The sequence below is a fragment of the Ixodes scapularis genome, unplaced genomic scaffold (genome assembly GCF_016920785.2).
Source record: "Ixodes scapularis isolate PalLabHiFi unplaced genomic scaffold, ASM1692078v2 PGA_scaffold1__304_contigs__length_218370807, whole genome shotgun sequence".
NCBI classification, from domain to species: domain Eukaryota; kingdom Metazoa; phylum Arthropoda; class Arachnida; order Ixodida; family Ixodidae; genus Ixodes; species Ixodes scapularis.
In genome coordinates, this window is record NW_024609846.1 from 31,403,563 (window position 1) to 31,427,034 (window position 23,472).

At 48.1% G+C, this 23,472-nt stretch overlaps 2 protein-coding genes across 2 annotated transcripts in view; both read left to right on the top strand.

Moving 5' to 3' along the window:
- Window positions 1-9,709: 9,709 nt before the first annotated feature.
- LOC8052808 (ATP-dependent translocase ABCB1) overlaps window positions 9,710-23,472 on the top strand; it is a 107,865-nt gene continuing 94,102 nt past the window's right edge. Inside the window, exon 1 of the mRNA XM_029975472.4 lies at window positions 9,710-9,989. The gene's annotated coding sequence lies outside the window, so the exon portion shown is untranslated. The remainder of the gene's footprint in view (window positions 9,990-23,472) is intronic.
- On the top strand, window positions 17,815-19,559 carry LOC121835670. Its single transcript, XM_042290118.1, has one exon. It carries the CDS (start codon window positions 17,815-17,817, stop codon window positions 19,450-19,452), a length of 1,638 nt encoding a protein of 545 aa, XP_042146052.1. The 3' UTR covers window positions 19,453-19,559.

Genomic DNA, 23,472 nt, shown 5'->3' on the forward strand with positions numbered 1-23,472 from the left:
GCTGCGCGAGGTCTAGTGGTGAAAGACCGACCTACAAAAAATTTACCGAATCCTCCTCGCCACCCTTCCTATTTTCTCTTCTCCCCCTGGTACCTGAACGAAGGGGCAACTCCTTTTGTTGCTGTATCTTAGGGCTGGTTAAAGGGAAGATGGGGCACTTCTGCATTTGCAAAAAAAAAAAACACTAGAATTGTGTTCATTTGGCCATTAGAATAACAGATATCAAAATTATATTTCAATGCGACGCGCAAGAGAGCCATAAAGCAATTTCAAAATAGGGCTGAAGCCCCGCCTCCCTAGCCTTAGGCAGCCAAAAGGTCCGTCGATGACGTCACGTACAGCGACTGTCTTTCGCGTTTTCTCGCGTTTAACTAAACTTGCGCAGCAAATGGTTTGGGTATTCGGGTTCACGGGGTAAAAATACACTGGAATTCACTTCTAACTCATTTTTTTCAAGAACCTCCGTAGCTTCCCTTTAAAGACCGGCGACCAGTTCGCGCTTTCCACTTTTCCCCCACTTCCGCCTCTTCCCCCTCCCCCTCTACCCTGTCCACCGTTGCCTGTTTCCTCCTCACCCAGGGTGAGGAGAATCTTCTGCCTTGCAGATTCTCGAGTCTGGCCGGATCCAGTCCCAAGATGCAGCAACAAAAGGGGTCCCCCCGCCGTCTCAGAGAGGAGTAGAAGAGAACCGTGGAAAGGGGAATTTTCCTGCCTTGCGGAAAAACTTTTTGTAGGTCAGGCTTTGAGGTTCTAACAGAGAAGTTTGAACTGCATGTTTTCCCTATTTTATGCAATCCTTATAGTCCATAGCTTTCACTATTACAAAAACCCAATCTCTCTTTCCTCTAAGCACAAATAGTGTGGCCCAGACAGGAGACCAAAACAGTGGCTCTTGTCGTGACCTGAATTTACAATGACCGGTTGTCTTGAACGATCTATGGTGAGGATAGCGGTAACACCCTTTTGACAACGGTCGGAGATTCGAAAGATGCTTATGGTTGTATTTTCCCAAAGCAATTAGCAATGAGCTAATCAAAATGTAAAATACCGTCTTTTTTTTTTGGGGGGGGGGGGGGGCGGGGAGGGGGGGGGAAGTGCAGATGTAACTTCGGAATATATCGAATAAATCCGAATTGACAAGAGTTTTACCGGCGGGTGCTTTCGGAGTTTTACGGATTTATCCGAAAACACGGAATTTACCCATATGGGATAACGTAATTGTGGCACGGCTATTGGCGCCGTTATTATTAAACTTGCGCATTTATTAAATCACCAAGTTGTTTATGAGTGTTTACGCATATGGCATATCGCTTTATTTCATCGTCTATTTCATTTCACTTGATATGAAATAGACAAAATAAATTAGATAAATAGTGCATGTGTGAATTTCATATTTCTAATTTTCTTATATATTCGTATATGAACAAAACAATTGTCCTCCTTCTTTACCCTTTCAATGTGCCCTTACTATCATCAATACAAACTTCCATCGATTCGCATAGTATTCGCGGGAAGAGGTGAGCGGCGTTTGGGCAACTTCCGGTTCCTTAGGAAAATTTGTTTCACTGTTGACAAACGACGACAATGAGCTGCAAGCCTGTGCCAGCATAATTCTGAAACCTCCAGACTGTAGTTTTTAGTACCATGCTTAGACAGGCATGCATATATCATCGTCGTCGTTTGTCAACAGCTAAACAAAATTTTCTAAGGAACCGGAAGTTGCCAAACACCGCTCACCTCTACCCGGATGCCACACGGCAAACATTTCTAGAGAATGGCATCTGGGTCATTCCATGTCAAACGTCCCCGACGTTGCGCTCGACCCCTTCCGATCTCTAGAAAAAAAAATGCATGGCCTTTTGCCGCAATGTTCGTAGCCATGTCTTAAAATATTTTTGGCGAAAAAAAATTTTTGATGACGTGAGCGCGGTTTTAACTTCTAAAAACAGCGTGAAACTAGGCATCACTCAATAATTGATAAAAAATCTGCTTCTTAATGAAACACCCAACAATATTTTTTTCTTAAATTTGCACGGCTTTCGACTTACAATGTGGTTGGGCTTGTAAAGTTTTGTTTAATTTAAATAAGTAAAAAAAATCTAAAAACTTCGAAAATTTTAACATTTTTGTTTTCTTATCAATAAATATCTAATTGCTCCCGGGACTCAATATAACTTTTTACCGGCTGCCCTGCAGGTATATAATCTATGGAAAATGTTTAAAACCACTCAATCAAATATCTCGCAGTAAACAAAAATCCTGAATTTGCAAAAAAGTGCGTCTTGACGCATAAACAGCCGGTTATTTCACCCTGAGGTGGTCCAAGTAAAAATACAAAATATGATGGGTTTGGAAGAACAATCGATAATATTTTGATTCTGAAAGTTTAATCAAAGTAATTTTTGTATAAAGCGAGAAAACATTTTTTGAAGTTGAACTCTCGCACCACAATCCGGCGTCGCTTCTTAACGCCTCTTCGCCGCACAGCACGCCAATTGCGACGATAGCTGACACGATTAGGTCCAAAGAAAGAACGGAGTTTTCTGCCGCTTCCCCTTGTCCGTCTTTCCGGCTGCGAGGGAAGAAACGGTGGGTATCGTGTAATAATCGGAGGTGCCGCCAGCGCGTAGCAATAGCAGGCCCGTTGTGCCCTTTGTACCCGAGGGCGGCTCGAAACGTCAGTTGACGTGGACTTCTCCTAAAAGGGAAACGTCAGTTGACGTGGACTTCTCCTAAAAGGGAAACGCGATAATATCGCCGCGAAATCTAGCTGTCACGCATACTGCGGTGAAAAGCGGAACTATTCAGTGACGCAAGAATTTGCCGTTTCAAAGTCGATTTAAACACAAACGAGGTGGGAGCCTCCAACTGCGCGCATTCGTTAACACCACATCGCCACATCGTATGAGATTGCCCGTTCACGGGACTTTTGTGTTGCTGTCTACATCTGTCCTGACGTCGAGAAGAGAGAGTGATTGCGATGTGTACGTAAGAAACAGCTATCTTACTAGTGGATGCCCTTACCTGGGAGCGCTAAGCATTTGCTGATATCAAGACAGTGGAAGTCCACAGGAGGACACAGCCGCGCAAAACGGTTAAAATAGGAAAAGCCATAAAACAACAAGAGTAGAAAAAAGCCTCTTCCCACCAAGATGTACCCGACAACTCAAGGTCCTGCTTTCTACCTGCGTGCGCACACCGTGACACCGTCGCACGCTTTGCCGGGCTCGACGGTGGCGTGCTGTGCAGAGAAGACACGCAAGGAACGACGCCAGGTTGCGGCGCGAAAGCTCAACTTCAAAATGTTTTTTTTTTTCCTCTTTAGAACAAAATTACTTTAATTAAACTTTCAAGAATAAAAGGAACTAAACTCTTTTGTAGAAGTCACCATGGTACGTATCTTTCTTTGGGCCACCTCAAGGCAGAATTGACGGCTCTTTAAACGGCAAAACGCAATTTTGCACAAATTAGTTTTTTTTTTTTTTCTTCTGCAAGATGTTTAGTTGTACGGCCTGAAACCTTTTTTGTGTACAGTATACCCACAGGGCTGTCAATAAGAGTATTTACAGTCGCATGCAGCAAAGCCATAGTTTGCAACAAAACTAAAAATATGCTCAAATGCTTATCTTTTAACACTGCTTTGAGCACACCAAATTCCATGACCATGATCCTTATTACATAGCAATTCAAATAGCGTAGGGTTTTTAGGCAAAAATATTCCAGTGTTCCGTAAAAAAATCTTACTTTTCATCAATTATTGAATGGCTCGTAGTTCCACACCCCCTCCCCCTTTTTACTAGTTCAAACCGCCATCAACCCATGAAATTTGTTTTTCGTCAAAAAAATATGTTAGAGAGATACCACAAACGTTACGGTGAAGAGCCACCAATATTATTTTAGGAATCGGCCGTGGGTCCTTTGGCATGCCGTAAAGAAGTCCTGTTCGCTTGATGCCGCCCGTCGTTTAAGCATCGCGTTTCGAGCCGCCCTTGGGTACAAAGTGCACAACGGGCCTGCTTTTGCTAAGCGCTGGCGGCACCTCCGATTATTACACGATACCCGCCGTTTGTTCCCTTGCAGTCGGAAAGACGGACAAGGGGAAGCGGCAGAAAACTCCGTTCTTTCTTTGGACCTATAATCGTGTCAGCTATCGTCGCAGGTGGCGTGCTGTGCGGCAAAGAGGCGTTAAGAAGTTCAATTCATTTATTTACTCCCATTTGTACATATGGGTGACGGAGACAGGGAAAAAAGCTGCAAAATGTGCAGCTTGACAAAGCCCCTGCCCCCTATCGGCAGATCGGCAGACAGGAAACGTTAACAGAAACATTTTAAAGGCGAAAAAACAAAACAGGCAGTTCTATGCAGGAGAAAAAAGTTTAAAAGTTAGAAGTGAATATTGTGCGGGAACAGAACGAGCGGGTTGGTATGGATAGTAAACCGTCCTTTCTCGTTTTCTTCCTCAAGTTTGAATATTGTGCGTATTGTTTTCTTATTTACTGCATCAAGACAGACATGGTGGTCTCTTAAAAAGTTCAGTAATGTTGGCAATGTATGCTGTACCATTTGAAGCCCATAATTTTTTCTAGGACGAGGTACTCTCAGGGACCCGGCGCTACGTACTCCGTATACCGTATTTTTAACACTTAGTCTAGAAAACCGCAGTAATGGGTGGTTAAAATACTTAAGGGATGCCGCGTATACTGTCGCAAGCTTATATTTGTAATATTCTTGTATTTTTGTTACTTTATTCTTACAGAAAAGTGGATCGGTGTGTGCGTAATACGACGCATTGGCTACGACTCGAATTGCTATCTTCTGCAATAAAAAAAGTTTATTAAGGTTTGTACTGGTCGTGGTTGCCCACACCAGGTTACAGTAGGATATACGAGAATTGAACAATGCATTATAAATTAAGAGTTTAATACTAGATGGTAATGTATGGCGATGCTTATATAGAATTCCTACGATATTTGAAAGCTTAAGTGTAAGATTTTGAATATAGGAGTCCCATAACATATGTTCATGAAAAATTATGCCTAAAGTTTTAACAGTGCTTGCAAATTCAATTTCCGAAGAAGCGACGCCGGGTTGTGGTGCGGGAGTTCGACTTGAAAATTTTTTTTCTCGCTTTAAACAAAAATTACTGTGATTAAACTTTCAGAATCAAAAGATTATCGATTGTTCTTCCAAACCCACCATATTTTGTATTTTTAATTGGACCACCTCAGGGTGAAATAAACGACTGTTTATGCGTCAAAACGCACCTTTTTGCAGCTTCAGGATTTTTGTTTACTGCAAAATATTTAATTGAGCGGTTTTAAATTTTTCTTATAGATTATATACTTGCAGGACAACCGGTAAAAGGTTATATTAAGTCCCGGGAGATATTAGATATTCTTTTATTAAAAAAACAAAAATGTTAGAATTTGCAAAAATGTTTAGTTTTTTTTTTTATATTTAAATTAAACAAAACTTTACAAGCCCAACCATATTGTAAGTCGAAAGCCGTGCAAATTTAAGAAAAAATATTGTGTTTTTACTAAAAAGCTGATTTTTCATCAATTATAGAGTGATGCCTAGTTTCACGCTGTCTTTAAAAGTTAAAACCGCGCTCACGTCATCAAAAAATATTTTCCGCCAAAAATATTTCAGGGCATGGCTACGGACATTGCGGCTAAATACCATGAATTTTTTTTTTTTTTAGAAATCGGAAGGGGTCGAGCGCAACGTCTGGGACGTTTGTCATGGAATGACCCATCTCGGTTACGAACGACATTAATTGCCTCACGCGATGTTGTAGATGAGCAATTTAGCTATAGGGAAACCACCGCTACGTGGGGTTTTTAACGTGCACCACGCAGCTGTAATACACGACCGCACGCCGGTACGATGCTCATCTAGGGAACGGGCAGGAGTGCGGATTAAGTCTAAGCGTTCCTGCGTTCTCCAGCACGAGTTTTCAGACCACGTGCTTCGAGCTGCGGCGCGATGGCACACTCGGCTTAGCTAAGCTAAGTACATAACTTTTTCCGCTTCTCGATTTCAGCGGTATTGATATGACAGCGTTTTTCCACAATGAAATCTATCTGTTCGTTTCATGCCGCATTGCTTGAGGATTCAGAATGCAGCATTTTGCAGTCGTCAGATTCGGTCTAGTTGTTTCAATTCTGGGAATAACAGAGAAAGCAATTGCTGTATTATTTGGTTGTATTACTGAGATTATAAGAGGGTCGTTCTTTATCGAAGTAATTCAAAGTAAAAGGGAAATAAAAAATCTCCAGGTACACGTAAGCACTTCTTATGAGTTGTGAATGCGAAAGCATGCAAGCCGCTCGTCCGCTCCTTTTGTCGTCTGCTCGTCCGCTCCCTTTGTCGTCTGCTGCGTACTAGCGGGCTTCGGGATCTCCGAGGCCATGGCGCAGCGGCCAATGGAAGCCGCGTCGACGCGCGCCATCCAATGGAACCGAAGGCGAATCGCTCCTATTGGGATCGCGGAAACTAGGAGCCGTTTTCGCGCTTCAAACTGATGACGTCAGCTCGCTCCATAAGACAGTTAATGCTTTCGCATTAAAACCAGTTCCCGCGGACTGGTGTAAAGACAAGTAAGGCAGTTAGCCTTTGCTTCCTCTTCTGTCAGTAAATTATTTCAAATGTAGTTTCAGCTGTAATTGGAAATTTGCTATTAATAATGCCGAGAGGCAAGTGAATGCAGTTCTATATATTTTTGTCAAATGTAATGAATTGCCAGCAAAAAATACTAAGGAAAGTAAATAAAATACTGTGTCACGGCATCGCCTCTTGCATTCACGTGAGGTGGCCATCGCCTGATCGGGTTCGGCCATCTTTTTGACGTGTCGTACAACCTGTTGGGCTTTGATCGGGCATGTGTATGCAACAATCCTGCCCACAGGGGTCACAAAATATAACCTGTTCAGGATCATTAAAATATAAATATATATAAAAAAAAGGCGGGGACGCTGTTTTGCGGCCACTGATGAGCGTGAAGCCGTTGTCCAGGCTCGGGTCTGACGCACTACCAAAAAGTGCTCCCGAAAAGGCTGTCACACCGATGGCGCAAGTGCATTCGGCTCGTGCGGGCGTGTATGAGTAGAAGAATAATAGTTATCTATACTGACCAAGGGTAAGCGGCCCGTATCACGGATCCCCGCGGTGCCGCGTCTAGTAATGGTGATTACACTGTGATATTCGCGAGTCAAGTACAAGATAAGGACAATGATGGTCTTCCGATCATCGCGAGAATCGCTGTCCGTGTCCCGGAGGTTCGGAGAAGGTTCAGGCGAATCAGCCAGAGGTGGTCCTGCGGGCTGTTCGAAGGCCGTTCCAGATTGTAAAGCCCTGGTACTTTATAGAGGGGCTTTCATGAGTGGAGGCGACGGGCTTCGGGGAGGTAGACCAGTCGACGCAGACAGCTTTTACCCTTTTTTGCACCTGAAACGTAGCGGCGTAGTCACCCGGCCAGTATAGCTTCCTCCGAGTGGTGGACGGCATCTGCGGTAAAAAATAGGGCGCACATTCATATGGAATACGCTCCTTGGAATATGTGACAGACGCTAAACGCCCGCGTGTCAGCCTGTAAAAAAAAAAAAACGGCGGGTCAGCCAAAGCACTCGTTCATGCTTTCGAGACCGGATATTACGAAGTCAACGGGAATCGTAAATCACTTCGCAATATCTGCTATTTTGTTGTGACCTAGTTCGGTTATAACGAAGTGCAAAAGAGATTGGGAGATTGTTATCGCTTCGCTAGTAGCCGCTATTTCGTTATAACCGACTTCGTTATAACCGGTCTCGACATTATTACATGTCACATCCTACCAGCGACGTTCTGCAGGCGCTGTCTGAGCTATTTTCCAATGACCAAACGAAAATTGCACGTTCGAAGCGTACATAGGCGTATGAAGCAAACATGCATGCTTAACATGTCTGCAGCCAAGTGTTTCGTATAATCTATGAGCAGTGCTATTATGACTATAGGGTGTCCGGATGTGTGCATGTCTCAGGGCGCAGACATCCTTTATTGCGTCGAGTGCAGCCGATCGACACGAGCCGAAGCAAGACGGAAATGAACAGTGGAGAGGGCAACCAAAAGGCATCGCATCCCTGGCCAAAACAACGAATTCGCTCAGAGTTCAGAGCACGTGCACTTCGCAGACACACGAAAAGTGATCGGGCGGTAAAATAGTAAAACAGGGTGTTTGATTTTAATTCGGACGAACTTATTAAAAAAATAATAATCTAAAAAACACGAAAGGTACATTAATTCGGTCAGTGTGGGTGCACTATGCGGTCGGGGTGCGGATAATCCTCACGACAAGTAGGAAAGTTAAGTATACTTTTTTTCATGTAATTTCTAATTTGTGAAAATAAGCATATGGTTCCAATAAGAAACTTGCTGAGTGTCATTTAATACCACTAAGTCAGTCAATTCTTGAAAGACCCGAAGCAGCTAGTAAGCTTGGGAGTGCGCTGAAGTTACCACTTGTGCATCAGGGGCAACGCTGGCGGGGCGCAAACAAGAATGAAAAGATTATCAAGCCTGTTTTCAGATCGCCATCATTGCGCGTGTTCCCCACGTTTACTACCTGCTTCGGATCTTTCTAAAAGCGAATGATTTTGTATTTTTGAATTATACGCTCAGCAAGTTTCTAATTGGAACCATGTGTTCAGCTTAGAAAGTTGATTAACTAAGTGTCATTAATTAATCGACTTATCAGGACGATTATTCCCTATATTATGTCTCTCTGGTCGTATAATTCACCTGCACAAACCGCATTCGTGTAAATACATGTCACGCCTTCTTTTAGTACGTCCGTTTGAATAAAAATCAAACAGCCCGTATACGCTTGTGCACGACCGAACTGACCGACTGGCGAATCAGCAGCAGCAGCAGCAGCGCCCCCTCTATGTCAATCTCAAGACGTCTGTCTTTGGCGTCGCTGTTTTTATTACGCGCTCGATTTTCAGCCCACGCTGGAGTCCGGCCGTGGCAGGGAAACTGAAAGCCGTCGCCATATCGTTTCAAGGCTCTCGCCCGTGAAGGATATCCGACGGATTTCTTTGTCAGTTGCGCGCGTCGCGTGACGAATCGTCATACATTTGCGATGCGGCGCGAAGACGTCAGGTTCGGGGATGGAGCGGACACCCGGACGGTACACAATCCCCAGTATGGCGGCAAATTTTTTTTTTCTTATTAATTGGTCAAGAGTTTTGCTGACAGAATTCGTCTGCAGTGCCGTCGAGAGGGAACGGCTAATTTAGACAGCTGACATTAGCATCCCACCCTCCCAGGCCACCGGCGCTGGCTGCTGGCCTCTCGCAGATCCATCCGCGGAGTTTTCCTTCGTGGCAGTACCGCTTACAAAGAAAGCTGTCAGCAAGCGTATCCAGTCCAGTGCTTGGAAAAGGTAGCTGTGCAGAGTGAGAGGGATAAAAATATCTATCCAGCGGTGCATACTCGCCTCGGCAAGCGAGAAGAAGAACACGCGACACACGCAAACATACGGCAGCTGCCACGAGCCCCCGTGGAGCGCGGTAGGGAACATCCGCTATCTTTCCGGACGCCGATGACCTAACGGGAAACGCACCTTCTTCGGCGCGCTACGAGTTCGTCTCATCACCGTGCATTCGGCAAAATAGCGGAAGCTTCGAGTGCTCGTCGCCTAGAGCCCCGCGATAACTGGCCCCGTTTTATCCAGCTATCTATCAGTGCGGTCAACAGTTGGACCCACAATGCAACGCAGAGATCTCCGAGCGGACGCGTTATACGGACCGAGAGAGAAAGAAAACAAAAGAGAAAAAAAGCGCTCCGTTCATCGAAGATTCCGTCCGGATTACTCAGCCGATTTCATCAGAGTTGTAAATCGATGGAGGTGTCGCCGCGAGATCCCCGAATCTCGTCGGTCCTGGTCATCGGGCGACGCTGTTGATTCGACCTCGGGGACTCCGCGCAGGAATACCGCTCGCCCAAAGGTAAGCATTCGCGCAATCCCTGAAAAGTCGCATATATACGAGTGGCCGAGTCTGTCGTCCTTCGGTTTATCCGTGGTTTATTGCTACTGGGTACCTGAGGTTTCTATCGTGCCAAGCACGGACCACCAGCCAGTCACTGAGGGGGTGAAAATGGCGAGGAGGTATTTTGTTTGTCCCGCCTCCATCTCCAGCCGGGCATCCCAAAGAGACGCATCGCAGTTCTCATCCTGCCAGTAACTATAAGTGCGTCGAACACGGGCAAGGTTGGGGGACACGAGTTCTTAGCGCTGGAGACTGCATCCAGCCCTCAACGAGCGCATTTCACTCCCATGGGGCGGCGACACCTGCGAGCCTCGTCGTGGCACGGGGGCGGTGTGTCTTGCCGGTGTCCGCAAGCTCGTCGAAACTTCGCCGCGCCTATAGACTTTTGCAGAAATCGCCTCGTGCGCGCTGCCATCTTTGTCTGCTGGGCTGTGGAACGCCTTCCAAGCATGCGCCGTTGATCTGCCGTGCGGTATATCGGACGCTGCGCGTGCGTCCACAGCTCAATGACTCAGCATTTTTTGCCGGCTCGCTTCGTTCGAGACTGCCGCTGGAAAGGTCTATATCAGTCAAAACAGGAAGCCGTGAGAGCAGGTTGCGAAACGCGGGTCGAAAATTATCAACGCCGCCGCGAGATACTTGAGAATTTTAGTAGACCTTGTATACGCTGCTTCGCGTTGATAGCGGGAAACTTGCGCCGTCACTTCGCAAAGCATGGATTGAACACGCACCCGCGCTATAGGCTCCCAGTCCCGCATACGTTCTACTAATAACTCTCTACTTTGTTTGCACACGGTTCTACGGCTGTTGTGGGAGGCGAGGGAGTTTCTCGTGGCGTCCGTGCCTCCCGCGACTCCGCTTAGAACTCTTTGAGATGGTGAAACCTTTCTCCGGCCAAGCAACGACAACGTGGCGTGAAAACAGGGAAGCTATTCGGTGCAAGGACGAACATTATCGGTCGCGTGATCGATGAGCGCGTCGCATGAAACTGTCGAGTGGAGGAGTACAAACACGTCCGCAAAGCTTGTTTAGACGAACGCGATCCCGTCACGTGATAATCGGCAGCTGGCACGCTTTCGTAAAAAAACTCGAGGTAAAAAAAAAAAAACGGAGAAAAAACGTATGCTTCGCTTTAATATTCGTCAATACGTCGTGCTTGTTGGTATACAAACGCGACGTTCCTTTGATCGAAACCTATCTGTGATAACCAGAATGTTCTGGTGGAGCTATTTCGATGTAGGTTTCGGTCAATGTTTCTTCTGGGAGACTTAGAGATAAAACCGAGCAAGTGTTTTGTGCAGCGCGGCGCTTTGCTTTCAATTGCAAATAAAAATTGCCTATTTCGCGGTAAGAAAACGAGCCTTCTAAAGCCGGACGCGAGTTACCACGAGATCCCTGCTTCGAAGGCCGCATGACAATGAAATCAAAAAGAAAACTCGGCACGCGGCTTTCGAACCACGGATATATCGGTGATTCGTGTTTGAAAACTGTCTTTCGTATAATGTATCAGCAGTGCGTCCCTGCAGATTTAGAGAGAAGGATCCTTAGATTATGTTTTGTGACACTTGCAGCGATGCGATCGTGAAAAAGTTGAGGCGAGAAATACGCCGAGGGCGTTTTAAAAAGTACACATTTTGCGAGTTTATGTTTTCGCGTTTTCGCTTCTGAAAATGATATCGCGGTCTGTGTCGAGCTCAAACTTCATGGTCCCCCTATGTTTGCCTTAAACAGTATGTGGTGTGATTGTTGTTTTGTTGGAAAGCCCTCATTCTGGTAATTCGACGGAAACCTACCACGCGACACATTGAGTGTCGTACGTTGCAGTTACAGCCTTCTCGAAGTAACTGTAAAATAACCAATCACGCTAAATTGTAGTTACTTATAGGAAGTAAAGTAATTGTGCCAAGTAGCGACTTAGTTAAAAATCAGTGTATTTATAATTATTTTAGTTTCTAAACTCGTTTGTTTCTTTCGTCATTGTTATTCGTTATAATATTCAGCGCTGATGTGCGAGAGTCTTTGCATCAGCAGCTTCCGTTCGAGACGCCCGGTGCGTTCTCAGTCGCGAATCGTCTTGGACGCAGACAGCTTCAACTTGCTTATCTCAGCAGTGTTCGTCCCATTCGCGTGCAAGACGCGGGCATATCTGATAGGCCACTTCGAGTGTGCCGAAAGACCAGCGACCTGGCGAGTCAACTGTTCGCCCATTATCTAGTCAAGTCAGAGTCCATAAAGTACCGTAAGTCTATCCCGGAAAAAAGAACAAATAGTGACAGTTTGAAGACAGGCTTCCTTAAACACGTACGCGTGCGTGCTTACAGCACCTGCAAGCACGAGTTGACTTGAAATACGATAGAGTGCTCGAAGTGAAATTCGACACTGAAAACATTTATGACACAGCCATTCAAAGAAAAAAAAACTCATCCGCAGGCTGTGTTTTGTATGAAGGCGGGATTAAAGCACGGTCGTTCGATCTCCTTGCTGGAAACGATTGAAATGTGAGGACGACCAAATATTTCCAGTCCCTGGCCGCGTCCTGCAAATGAACTGCGGCCACCCAGAAAACAAGGCTTGCTCCTTTCTCCCCAAACGTCATCAGAAGTGGACCCACGAGGTGGCGCCTACCTTGCGTAATTGTGATGGAAAAAAAAATAATAATTAAAGGGACTCGGAATTCCAGTGAGGTGAATGTAAGAAGGTAGATATTATTTACAGTCGTATAAGCAAGAGGTTAGAAAAACAATGGTGTGGCTATATATACAAAGTTCAGTTCGCCGCATCCGCTTACGGCCGGTAGTGCACGTCGACGTAGGCATGGCGTTCGTCTTGTCCAGGGAATGCTCAGCTGCTTGCTAGGCACCGGCGGAAGCTTCTCAGCGAGCTTGGGTGAAAGCCCCATGGGCCTGGACTCGTCCGTCCGGGCTCCTCCTTGGCTGCCGGGACCACCGCTGTCGAGCCGGGTTCCGTGTCGTGAACGCCCTTCTCTCACGAGTCACGAGCTTGTGTTCTCTCTTCCCTTCTCGTCGTCGTCTTCGTTTCTTCCGTATACACTTGCCTTGAACTTCTTTGTCTTTTAAGCATTTCCATCTTCCCCACGTTCACTGCGCCTTCTTCCTCGTCCTCTGGTCAGTCCACAGCGTTGCTCAGTCGAACTCACAGTTTTCACGCGCGTCGTTTTCCTCATCGTTGGTTCTCCCACATCATCACAATTACCCCCCTTTTAAGACAATTGTTTACCAAAACTTTTGAGCAAAAGAAATAAAACCTGTAGTCAAAACAAACAATTGTTACCAATCCACACGACAACGACGAAGCGTGTTTCATACGTAGGTAAACTATTACCTCCCCCCAAAACAAAACCAGTAACAGCTGTGGGCGCATTACAAACGACTTAAATAGTCAGCTCCAACATTCTGGCAGCCCTTAATGTACGTCACTTTAAAATCGTACTCGGCGAGTAACAAACTCCATCTCAATACACGACTATTCAGATGCCTAGCAGAGTGAATGTATTCAAGCGGCTGGTGGTCGCTCTGTACAGTGAAGCGTTTGCCAAACAAGAATATGTGGAATTGTGGCACTGCCCACACGAGGGCTAGGCATTCACGCTCAATGGTGGAATACGCGACTTCTCGTGGCAGTAACTTCCGGCTTGCATACGCAACCGGAGGCAAGACCCCTTCATGTTCGTGCATTAGTACGGCGCCCAGAAACCTTTCCGACGTGTCTGTTCTTAAAATAAACTCCTTCGACAGATCTGGAGATTTCCAAATCGGCTTATCGGAGAGGAGTTTCTTCAGTAGCTCGAACGCCCTCTCCTGTATTTCCTCCCAGATAACCTTGCTGGCCGCTCTTTTCCTTGTCAGCTCCGTCAGAGCGAGCGTTGTCTCGGCGTAATTGTTAATGACTTCCCGGTAATAACCGATTAGCCCCAGGAAGGATCGGACTTTTGTTTTAATCCTTGGTGGGAGACGACGACGAAGTGTCTCAGCGTTTAGTCACCTTTTCATCGCTCTCAAGAATCCTATTTATATATAATTGTAGCTTGGACTGGAGAAGGTACTGGAGAAATTATCACCCCAGAAACCCGGCTGGTCCCCGAAGCGCTGACGGCTCCAGCATCGGCAAGTCGGACGTCCTTTCCCCCCGAGCCGCTCTGGGCCTCCCGCGCCCTGGGTAGGCCTAGTACCATTACGCCTGTCGCCGGGCACAGCCCGCCTAGTCGACTAAACCTACCGGCTTCAAGTGGCTCGCCGCTTCGACTGTTTCTCCTCGAAGGCGATCCATGCCTCTGCGATGCTGACCGATGCCCCGCAAGCGACTGCGTCTACGCTCAGGCCACCGGTTCTTCAGCTTCCGGACGCTGAAATGGCTGTTGAAGATAACGTCGCCGTGACGATGGAGGACGAGAAATGGAAGACCGTGACGAAGAAGCGCAAGCCGCCCAAGCCGGAGCAGCTACGACTGGAGAGGGTGAGTCGCCCTCCACATATCCTGACTGTCAGACCGCTCAACAAAGTAAACGTTCATGATTTGCCTAAACAGGCCATAACTCATGCTATTGAAAGTACAGCTCCCACACAAGACATTGCCCTCATGGCTATCTACCGTTACGACACTCGAGCAAACAGTATCCGAATCACCGTAAGAGATGACGCGCATGCCCAAGCTCTCCTAGGACTTTCTCGGCTAATCAGTAAGCTTAACGGTCAATTTCAGACTTACGAGGTTCAGATAGAACGTCCACCTGCTACCCGTCCCTACGGTTGCCGGGGTGTTATCAGGGTGCGCCCCGAGCACACCTTAGAGTATCTACAACAGCACCTGCGGTGCGAGAGTGCAACCATTCTGGATATGCGAATACTGGGGAAAACAGGAATGCTCCTCCTCACTTTCGACGCTCCCGAGCTCCCACCTAGGATGGTACTTGATTTTGAGGTGGTCCACGTCTATCCGTACCGTCCCAAACTAGTCGCCTGCTACAATTGCCACGGCCTCGGCCACATCGCACGTTTTTGCCCAGCGGAGACTGTGTGTAGGGACTGTGGACGCCGTCACCCGACCACTGAGTCATGTGACGAGGAACCATTCTGTGCCGCGTGTTGCGTCCCTGGACATCTCTCTCTAAATTCTGCCTGCCCTAGCCGACTTCTCCAATCAAAGCCGCCAACCCCGCGGGCCCCACCTGAAAAACGTAACGTAACATGGGCCGAAGTCAGTGGCCCGCCGCCCCCCAAGCCGGCATCCTCTCTACCTCTTGAGATTCTTCAAATGATGAATGACATGCGGCAAGAGAATAAGCGCCTTCATGAGGAAAACAAACGGCTGCATGACCAAATGGAGCAGGTGCTGGCCCACCTCAAGGTCATGGGCGTCCCAACACCGGCGCCTGGCGTGAACAAAGCTACACAACCAGCCCCCGGTGCCGGGTCCCGGTCTCGGGCTCACAGTCGCTCCCGCTCTCGAGGTAGAAAAACCACAGCAAGCTCTCAGTCGCACCACACAACTTCAAAACAGGCCCCTACAATCCCTTTATTAGACGAGCACTCCAAGTATACGAGCGTGCTCAACATCATCCGGGGCGAGCGCCAAGCGGAGAATCATCGTCTCGAACGGAGTCTCCGCGATGAATTCCATACTGTTACCACTGTCCTTCAAAAAAAGATGCAAGACATGCTAGCGGAAATCCAAAAAAATCTTTTAACGATGAATGATGAGCTTAAACGACGGCGACCTTCTGAAGCGCAATAGGTTTCTCTCCGATCTGTATACAATGGAATTGCCGGAGCTTTGGTCAGACAGGAGCCTTGCTACGCGAGAACATACGGCGACTACGACCTCTGGCCATTTTACTGCAGGAGACTCGAGGCAGCTGTACGCTTCCTGGCTATACAGTATTCCAGAAACCATCCATCACGCACTTATACAAGGGACACTCGCAGCCGTTAGCAAAGGGCCAAGCGGCGCTCTTAATACGCGCTAACTGCACAGCTGCAGCCTTAGACTTACCAAACCTTTGCACAGAGGTGCGTGAGATCATTGCTGCTAAAGTGCGTCCTCCTGGACAACAACCTCTCATCATTGCATCCGTCTATTATCGCCCTTTTACGGGTAAGCATGCAGACGACGACTTTGCGTGGCTTAAGAACTTGCAGGTGCACGCAAACGGGACCCCTCTTCTAATTGGCGGCGACTTCAACGCCCGCCATCAACACTGGGGGTACCCAAACGCGGACACCAGAGGTAAAACTCTGGCTGACGCTATTGAACTCACAGAACTCGATATTGGGAACATCCCGGGCACCTACACGCGGATTGGCCTTCATGCTAAACAACAAGATACCTCTCCCGACCTCACGTTGTCAACAACGAAACTCATCCGTCACTGGGAGCTCGCGACTGCCACGTGGGGTAGCGATCATTTTCCAATCTTTATCACTTTGAACCGAAAGAAATTCAGAGTAAAAATCATCCGCCGGATTAAAAATTGGGAACTTTTTCGGAGTCATCTTACTACAGATTTTAACGATTTTTCGACCTTCGCCTCCCTCCTAGAGCAGACCAGAATCACGGCCTCTGAAGAGATTACTTGCGACGACACGGTTGGGCCCATAGATGCACATCTCGCCAACCTGTGGAAAAGGGCACAGTCTCTTACTATCAAGTACAGACACGGAGGCAAGCGACACAAAGACCTCATGCGCCTAAAGGACCACTATAAGGTCCTCATCCAATATCAATGCCAGCTCGAAACATCACGCTGGCAGTACACCTGCTCTAAACTCAGCCATGAACCGGGCCTACGACATCTCTGGGGCATCTTACGCTCTATGCTAGGGCGGAAGAAAGGTGCCTCTCCTCTCGATGAACTCTTTCTCCGAAACGATCCCATCGCAGTGGAAAACCAGGTTATTCGCACTTTTTTTCCGCACGCGCAAACCAACCCCCTCCACCGCTCCCCGAAATCACCATCTCAACGCCACATGAACCTCTTGAACGGCCTTTTTCTCTCGGCGAGCTCATGGCAGCTCTCAGACAAGGGAAGGCTCGCTCAGCACCGGGGCATGACCGTATAACTTGGCAAGAACTCCGCAACCTGAGCGAAACGGCTTTGCGTCAGCTCCTTGAAATTCTCAACGAATCCTGGGCATCTGCGCAAGTCCCAGATAGTCTTAAACTAGCTTTGATCTACCCAATCCCTAAACCCGGAAAGGACCCGTCTACACCGAGTAATTTGCGCCCCATATCCCTGACTTCTACCGTTTGCAAACTTATGGAGCGAATGATCCATACCCGCATTCAACACTACCTCGAATATGTACAACCCGGCTTGCACCCGGCTCAAGCAGGTTTCCGGCCTAACATGGGGACGCACAATTGTCTGTGGCTCTTACGCCGTGTCATTAACCGCCGAAGTAGGAAAGCGCTTCCCGACTATATCTTAGCCTTAGACATGCGTAAGGCTTTTGATAACGTTTCACAGGAAGCCATACTCCAAGAATTAGCGCAGCGCTACCCAAGCCAACGTGCCCAAGACTGGATTCGCTCGTTCCTCCAACAGCGACCTATTCAACTCAATGGAAAGGCCCCGGGATGGACTGCGAAAACCTATTTCTTGGATAGGGGGGTCCCCCAGGGGTCCATCCTCGGACCTTTGCTGTTTAATCTAGCAATGACACGGGTGGCCCAGCGGCTGGAACGTGACACTGCTGCCCGTTTTACTATATATGCAGACGATGTTACAATTTGGACTGAAGCAGCGGATTACCCGGACAGTCAAACAATGCAGATCGAACTACAGGCGGCGGTCCTCAGCGTCTCGCAAACTCTCGAGGAGCTAGGTCTACAGCTATCCCCGGAAAAAACAGAACTGCTCAGTGTAGATGGCAAGCACGTGACGAACCCCGCTCACCGAATTACCCTCCACGTCGGCTCGCAGGACATCCAGTCTAGCAATGGCCAGATTCGCATCCTAGGGATTCAGATTGCCAGCTGTAATAGCCCTAAAGCGTGGACTAAACATCTGCGCAAACACTGGTCCCCACTGCTACACACCATTAGACGGGTCTCCAATAAATATGGTGGAGCCCGGCAGCAATCTTGTCAAACACTGGCGCGTGCTACGGCTGTTGGCCGGATACTATACGGTACACCAGCCTACGACTGCACCCCAACCCTGCTACGAGACATAGAACGCCTGCACAGGGCCACGCTGCGCACCATCGCCGGTCTGCCCAAACACGTACGCAACGACAGGCTCTTGGCCACGGTGCCAATACCTCCCATAGATGTCATTATGGCTGAAGCACGTAGCCAATTTACCTCTAGATTAGAAAATACCTTACAAGGGCGAAGCACCCTAGCATGGGACCTTCAGCGTCACGTTGCCTGGAGCGGCCCTGATGAAGCTTCGCCGTGGGATAGCCCCGTCATCAGCCTAAAACCCATCAAAGCGATACCTACACAAAACTCCGACCTCCGTAACCGCATGGCCTACCAGCACCACAACGCTGAAAATAATGGACACGTTCACATTTACACTGACGCCAGTTTTTTGGCGGACCGAGCCGGACTAGCGTGGCATTGCACCTCCCGACCAGAGCTCACAGGCGCTCATACATGCACTCTACCGCAAGGCACCGCCCTGCAGGCTGAACTATTAGCAATATGGGGAGGGACCTGCTCGATTCCCAACCTCCCTGATCTTCAAAGAGAACAGACGCTAACGCGTACATACCGAATCTACACGGACTCCGTCGCAGCTCTAGAAGAACTGTCAACACCAACGACCGAAGATGCTACCGCTGTTGAAATCCGTAAACGCCTTCGGATGCTTCAAGACTTGGGCGCGGATGTTCAGATCCTCTGGACGCCAGCCCATACCGGGGTCCCAGGAGGAAACGCTGCAGCACATGCAGCCGCCACACAGGCACGTGGGAGCAACGTAACTACAACCCCACCCTCCTCACAGATCCCCTTCGCAAATCCCTATTTGACCTTGATGACGCCTCGGAGTTTTCTGCACTATCTACGCACACGTATCCGCAAAGATAGTAAGGATCGCCTCCAGCGGGCGACACCCGAAACCCTTTTCTCCCCCACCGACAAATACACGCGCGCACAAGAAGTATTTCTTAACAAAATCATGACTAACGCTGCATACACACCACATATTATTCAAAAATGGCTCCCTATCGACCTCAATATTCCCCTAAGCTGCCCTCACTGCCAGAAGACAGCAAAAGCAGACCTCCTTCATCTTATATGGGATTGCTCCGCATTCACGACCGGCCGGGACACGATCGTACACATCCCTCATTCCGACCATGCAACCCTCGTTCAACACCTCTTCGATCAACCAGCCAATAGACACCTTCTCGCCACTTTTGGTAGCGTTAGCGGTCTGACCAGGATGGTGTAGGCTGACTTACTCTTTCCTTTCGATTGCTCCAGGATGGCCTGCATGACTTAGGCGCTGCAGAAGACACCGAAGACCAAAGACGGCGGGACTGATGCCAATTTCGAAAAAAACCAGACACTCCCCCCCCCCCCCCCCTCCCTCAACCCCCTTACCCCCCCAGCGGCCTTGTGCCATCCTCCCTCCCAAAGGATCAATAAATAAATAAATAAATCCTTGGTCTTGTTGCGCCTTGAATTTTATCTAGCGTCTCTGTTAGGGGCTCGAAAGTCCCCTGTCCGACTTTGTGGCCAAGAAAAGTTATTCTTGAAAACCCGATCTCTGTTTTCTTTGGCTTGACGGTGAGTCCAGCTTCCTTCACCTTAGTCAAGTATAGGCTCATTGTCTTCATATGCTCCTCCCAAGTGTCGGTTGATATTAGGACGTCGTGAAAGTAATGATGTACGTTTGGTACATCTTCGAGAACTTTCCTCATTAATCGTGTGAACACTGCTGGGGCTGTTTTTATGCCGAACTGCATGAACCTGAACTGATACAGTCCCGACATTGTTGAAAAAGCGGTCGCATCCTTTGATCCTTCGGTCATAGGTACTTGCCAATATCCCTTGGCGAAGTCAAATTTAGAAAAGTATCGTTTAGTGCTTAGTTCAGCGACCATCATGTCGACTCGAGGAATCGGTTCGCAATCGGTTTCCAGAACCTTATTCAGTTGGCGGAAATCTATGCATAAACGTGTTGATTTATCCTTCTTCCTTACTACAACTACATGCGAGTTGTAGGCCGAGTCGCACTTCTCGATTATGCCTTGGCGTAACATATCGCCGATCTTCTTTTCTACCTCTTCCTGTAGCGCAAAGGGAATGGGGTATTGTCGCACTTGGATTGGTGTATCTGTCTTCAGTTTCAACTGGCATTTTATGAGCCTGGTTTGACCGGGAAGATCTGAAAATACGTCCTGGAACTCTTCCAGCAGCTTCATTGCATCGTTAGTTTGGAACTCGGTCATCTCTTCTGAGAACTGAACGTCCTTGTGATCTTGAAGCTTGTGAAGACCGACATGAGGGACCTCCTGTTCTTCGGGATCCTCTTCCACAGCCATACCAGCCAAGACTTGCCCGGGAGCTCCAAGAACTTCTCTCTCCTGGTATCTCTTCAAAATATTAATGTGAAACACGGTCGTTTTCTGACCAAGGTCTATGACGTAATCCACGTCATTCCTCTTCTCAACTACCCGGAATGGACCCTTCCATTGTAGAATCAACTTGTTCCTGTCTGTCGGTAACAAGATCAGTACTCTGTCGCCTTCTCGTAGTTGGCGCGCTCGACTCTTCTTGTCGTAGTGTTCCTTTTGTGTCCGTTGGGCCTTCTTGAGTTCCTCGTGGGCGGCTTTACAGGTCTCTTCAAGTCTCTTGCGCAGATCAACCATATATTCGTATGTTGTCTTGGTCTCCGGGTCGATGTTCTCGTTGGTCCAGAGTTCCCTCAGAACCGCCATAGGACCGCGAACATACCTTCCATAAAGAAGGTCAAACGGGGAGAACCCCAGGCTGCTCTGCGGCACTTCCCTGTATGCGAAAAGCAACGGGGTGAGAAATCTATCCCAGCTTCGCGGTTTCTCCTGGCACATTCTCTTGATCATTTGTTTTAGAGTCCCATTAAATCGTTCAACCAGCCCATTACACATTGGATGGTAGGGGGTGGTCGTCAGCAGTCTGAGCGACAATAGCCGACTGATCTCCTTCATGAGAGCCGACGTGAAGCATGATCCCCGGTCACTGACAATTTCTCGTGGCAGGCCTACTCGGGAAAACATTTGCAGTAGGCCCTCCGCTACCTCTACTGTGTCGATGCTTTTCAGAGCGACAGCATCTGGGTATCTGGTAGCGAAGTCAACCATTGTCAGTATATACCTGTTGCCCGTCTCTGAACTAGGCGCGATAGGTCCGACGATGTCAATGCCGGCTCTTTGGAAGGGAGTGTCGATGATCGGCATGGTTCCAAGGGGTGCTCTCGGCACCATGTGCTTAGGAATTGTTCTCTGGTACATGTCGCACGACTTCACGAATCGCTTGATGTCCATTGCAATTCCAAGCCAGTAGAACTCCTCCTGGATGCGATCAGTGGTCTTCTTAGTTCCCTGATGTCCGGACATGATTCCTTCGTGCGCCAATTTCAGTACGATGGTTCGGAAATCTATTGGAACAACTAGTTGTTCCCATTGCTTGTGTGCCGGCGTCTTGTACCTCCTGAAGAGGATTTCATTACGCAACACGAATTCAGACTCGTGTGATTTTCCCGAGATATACTTTTTGCCGACGGCAGCAAAGCATTTCTTCAACGATTCGTCATTACGTTGAGATAGTTTCAACTTGTTGTGGTCAATTCCCGTCGGTTCGAGCGTCATAACTGGTAGTTGGGAATTTTTTTCCTTGCCGGCTACTCTCTTCAGCGCTCCCGCAGAATTAATCTCCGGCACCAAGACGTCACAGCCTTCTTACCCACTCTCGTCAAGAACGAGTCCTTCGCCAGTGTCACTTTTTCCTGACGTCCCCTTGGATGTCTCTCTCTCTTCGTTCAGTTGAGACCCGCTTACTCTTCCCTCGTCATTCCATTCTTCATCGGGATCACCAATTCCTCTCACCCCATGAACATTTCCTAACACCAAATCGTACAACGGGTTGTCCATGCACTTGGCTGTTAGACTGCCCGTAAACTACGGAGTTCTCACCTCTATCTCTGCCTCTGGCAGGTACTTTACAGTACTATCAAGTAGGAAAACCGGGCTAGAGACACCGGTTAACTTATCATCGGGAACCAGATCTCTTTTTACCACAACCTTGTTGCAGCCGCTGTCTCTCAGTACGGTGACCGGACGACCGCACACTTCTCCCCTCACCACTGGCATATTATCTACCAGGAACCGTGGAGCCTTTACGAGTGCCGCATTTACTATCGGTATCTGTTCTCCGTTTCTCAGTACGATGTATGTCTCTTCTGGATTTTCGCTGTCAGCGATTGTCAACATACAGGATGCCTGAGGAGTCTTGCTACCTTTATCTTCTGGCTTCCAGTTACACGCATCTGATTTGTGTCCCGGCTTGCCGCACCTCCAGCACGCAGATCCGTGTTGAGCTCTGGAACTGGTCCAGCATTCTGCGGCTTTATGTCCAGGCTTGTTGCAGAGGAAACATCGGCTCACTCCCTTGGTGGGAACTTTCAGTCGACTACCCTCTTTATTACGACCTCCACTCTTATGGCTTAGGTCCTCTTCTTTCGAGCTAGACAAGCTAGTTTGGCCCTGCGCTTCCAAAAAGTGGTCTGCAGTTACTGCCAAACCCTCGAGGGTATTGCAGTCTCTCTCCTTCAAAAATATAGACGGGTTTGTGCTACATCTTCTTAAGAACTGCTCTGCGACCATGCGATCTCTGAGCCCTTCAAATGTCTTAATGGTCTCACCCGTCTCGAGCCATCGGTCGAAATAACCGAGGAGCCGAGCTGCAAATTTTCTCCCGGTTTCTGACTCTTCCGGCTTGCTTTGCCGAAATTTTTCCCGGTAGCCTTCTGTTGTAGCGAAACCGCTGAAGCAGGCTAAGCTTTACTTTTGAATAGTCCAATGACTCTTCGGGTGTCATCCTTCCAACGACCGTTAAGGCCTCACCGGTGAGGCAGAGACTCAAAGACATCGCCCACTTTTCTTGGGGTCATTCCTGACTGGTCGCCACTCGCTCGAAACGTCGGATGTAAGCATCTAGGTCGTCCCTTTTGTCATTAAACGGTGGGATTAATTTATGAAGGCTACGATAACATGTTTACCTCCCTGGGTTTTCTCCATTGCCAGTATCCTGCGGATCCTCATACAAGGGCCCTGGAATGAGGGCTCCTCTCGTCTCGGAAGAGCCAAACGGATTGTTTATTAAAAGTTTTTTCTCTCTCTCTCTCATCTCGAGGTGAACTTTTGTTTCCTCGCAACTGAACACGCATCTGCAGCACCGCCTGTTCTTGTTGGAATCTGTGAGCTTCTCT

What these genes read in the sequence shown, in the direction of transcription:
- LOC121835670 (XM_042290118.1), top strand. Translation starts at nt 17,815, where the DNA reads ATGCAGATCGAACTACAGGCGGCGGTCCTCAGCGTCTCGCAAACTCTC.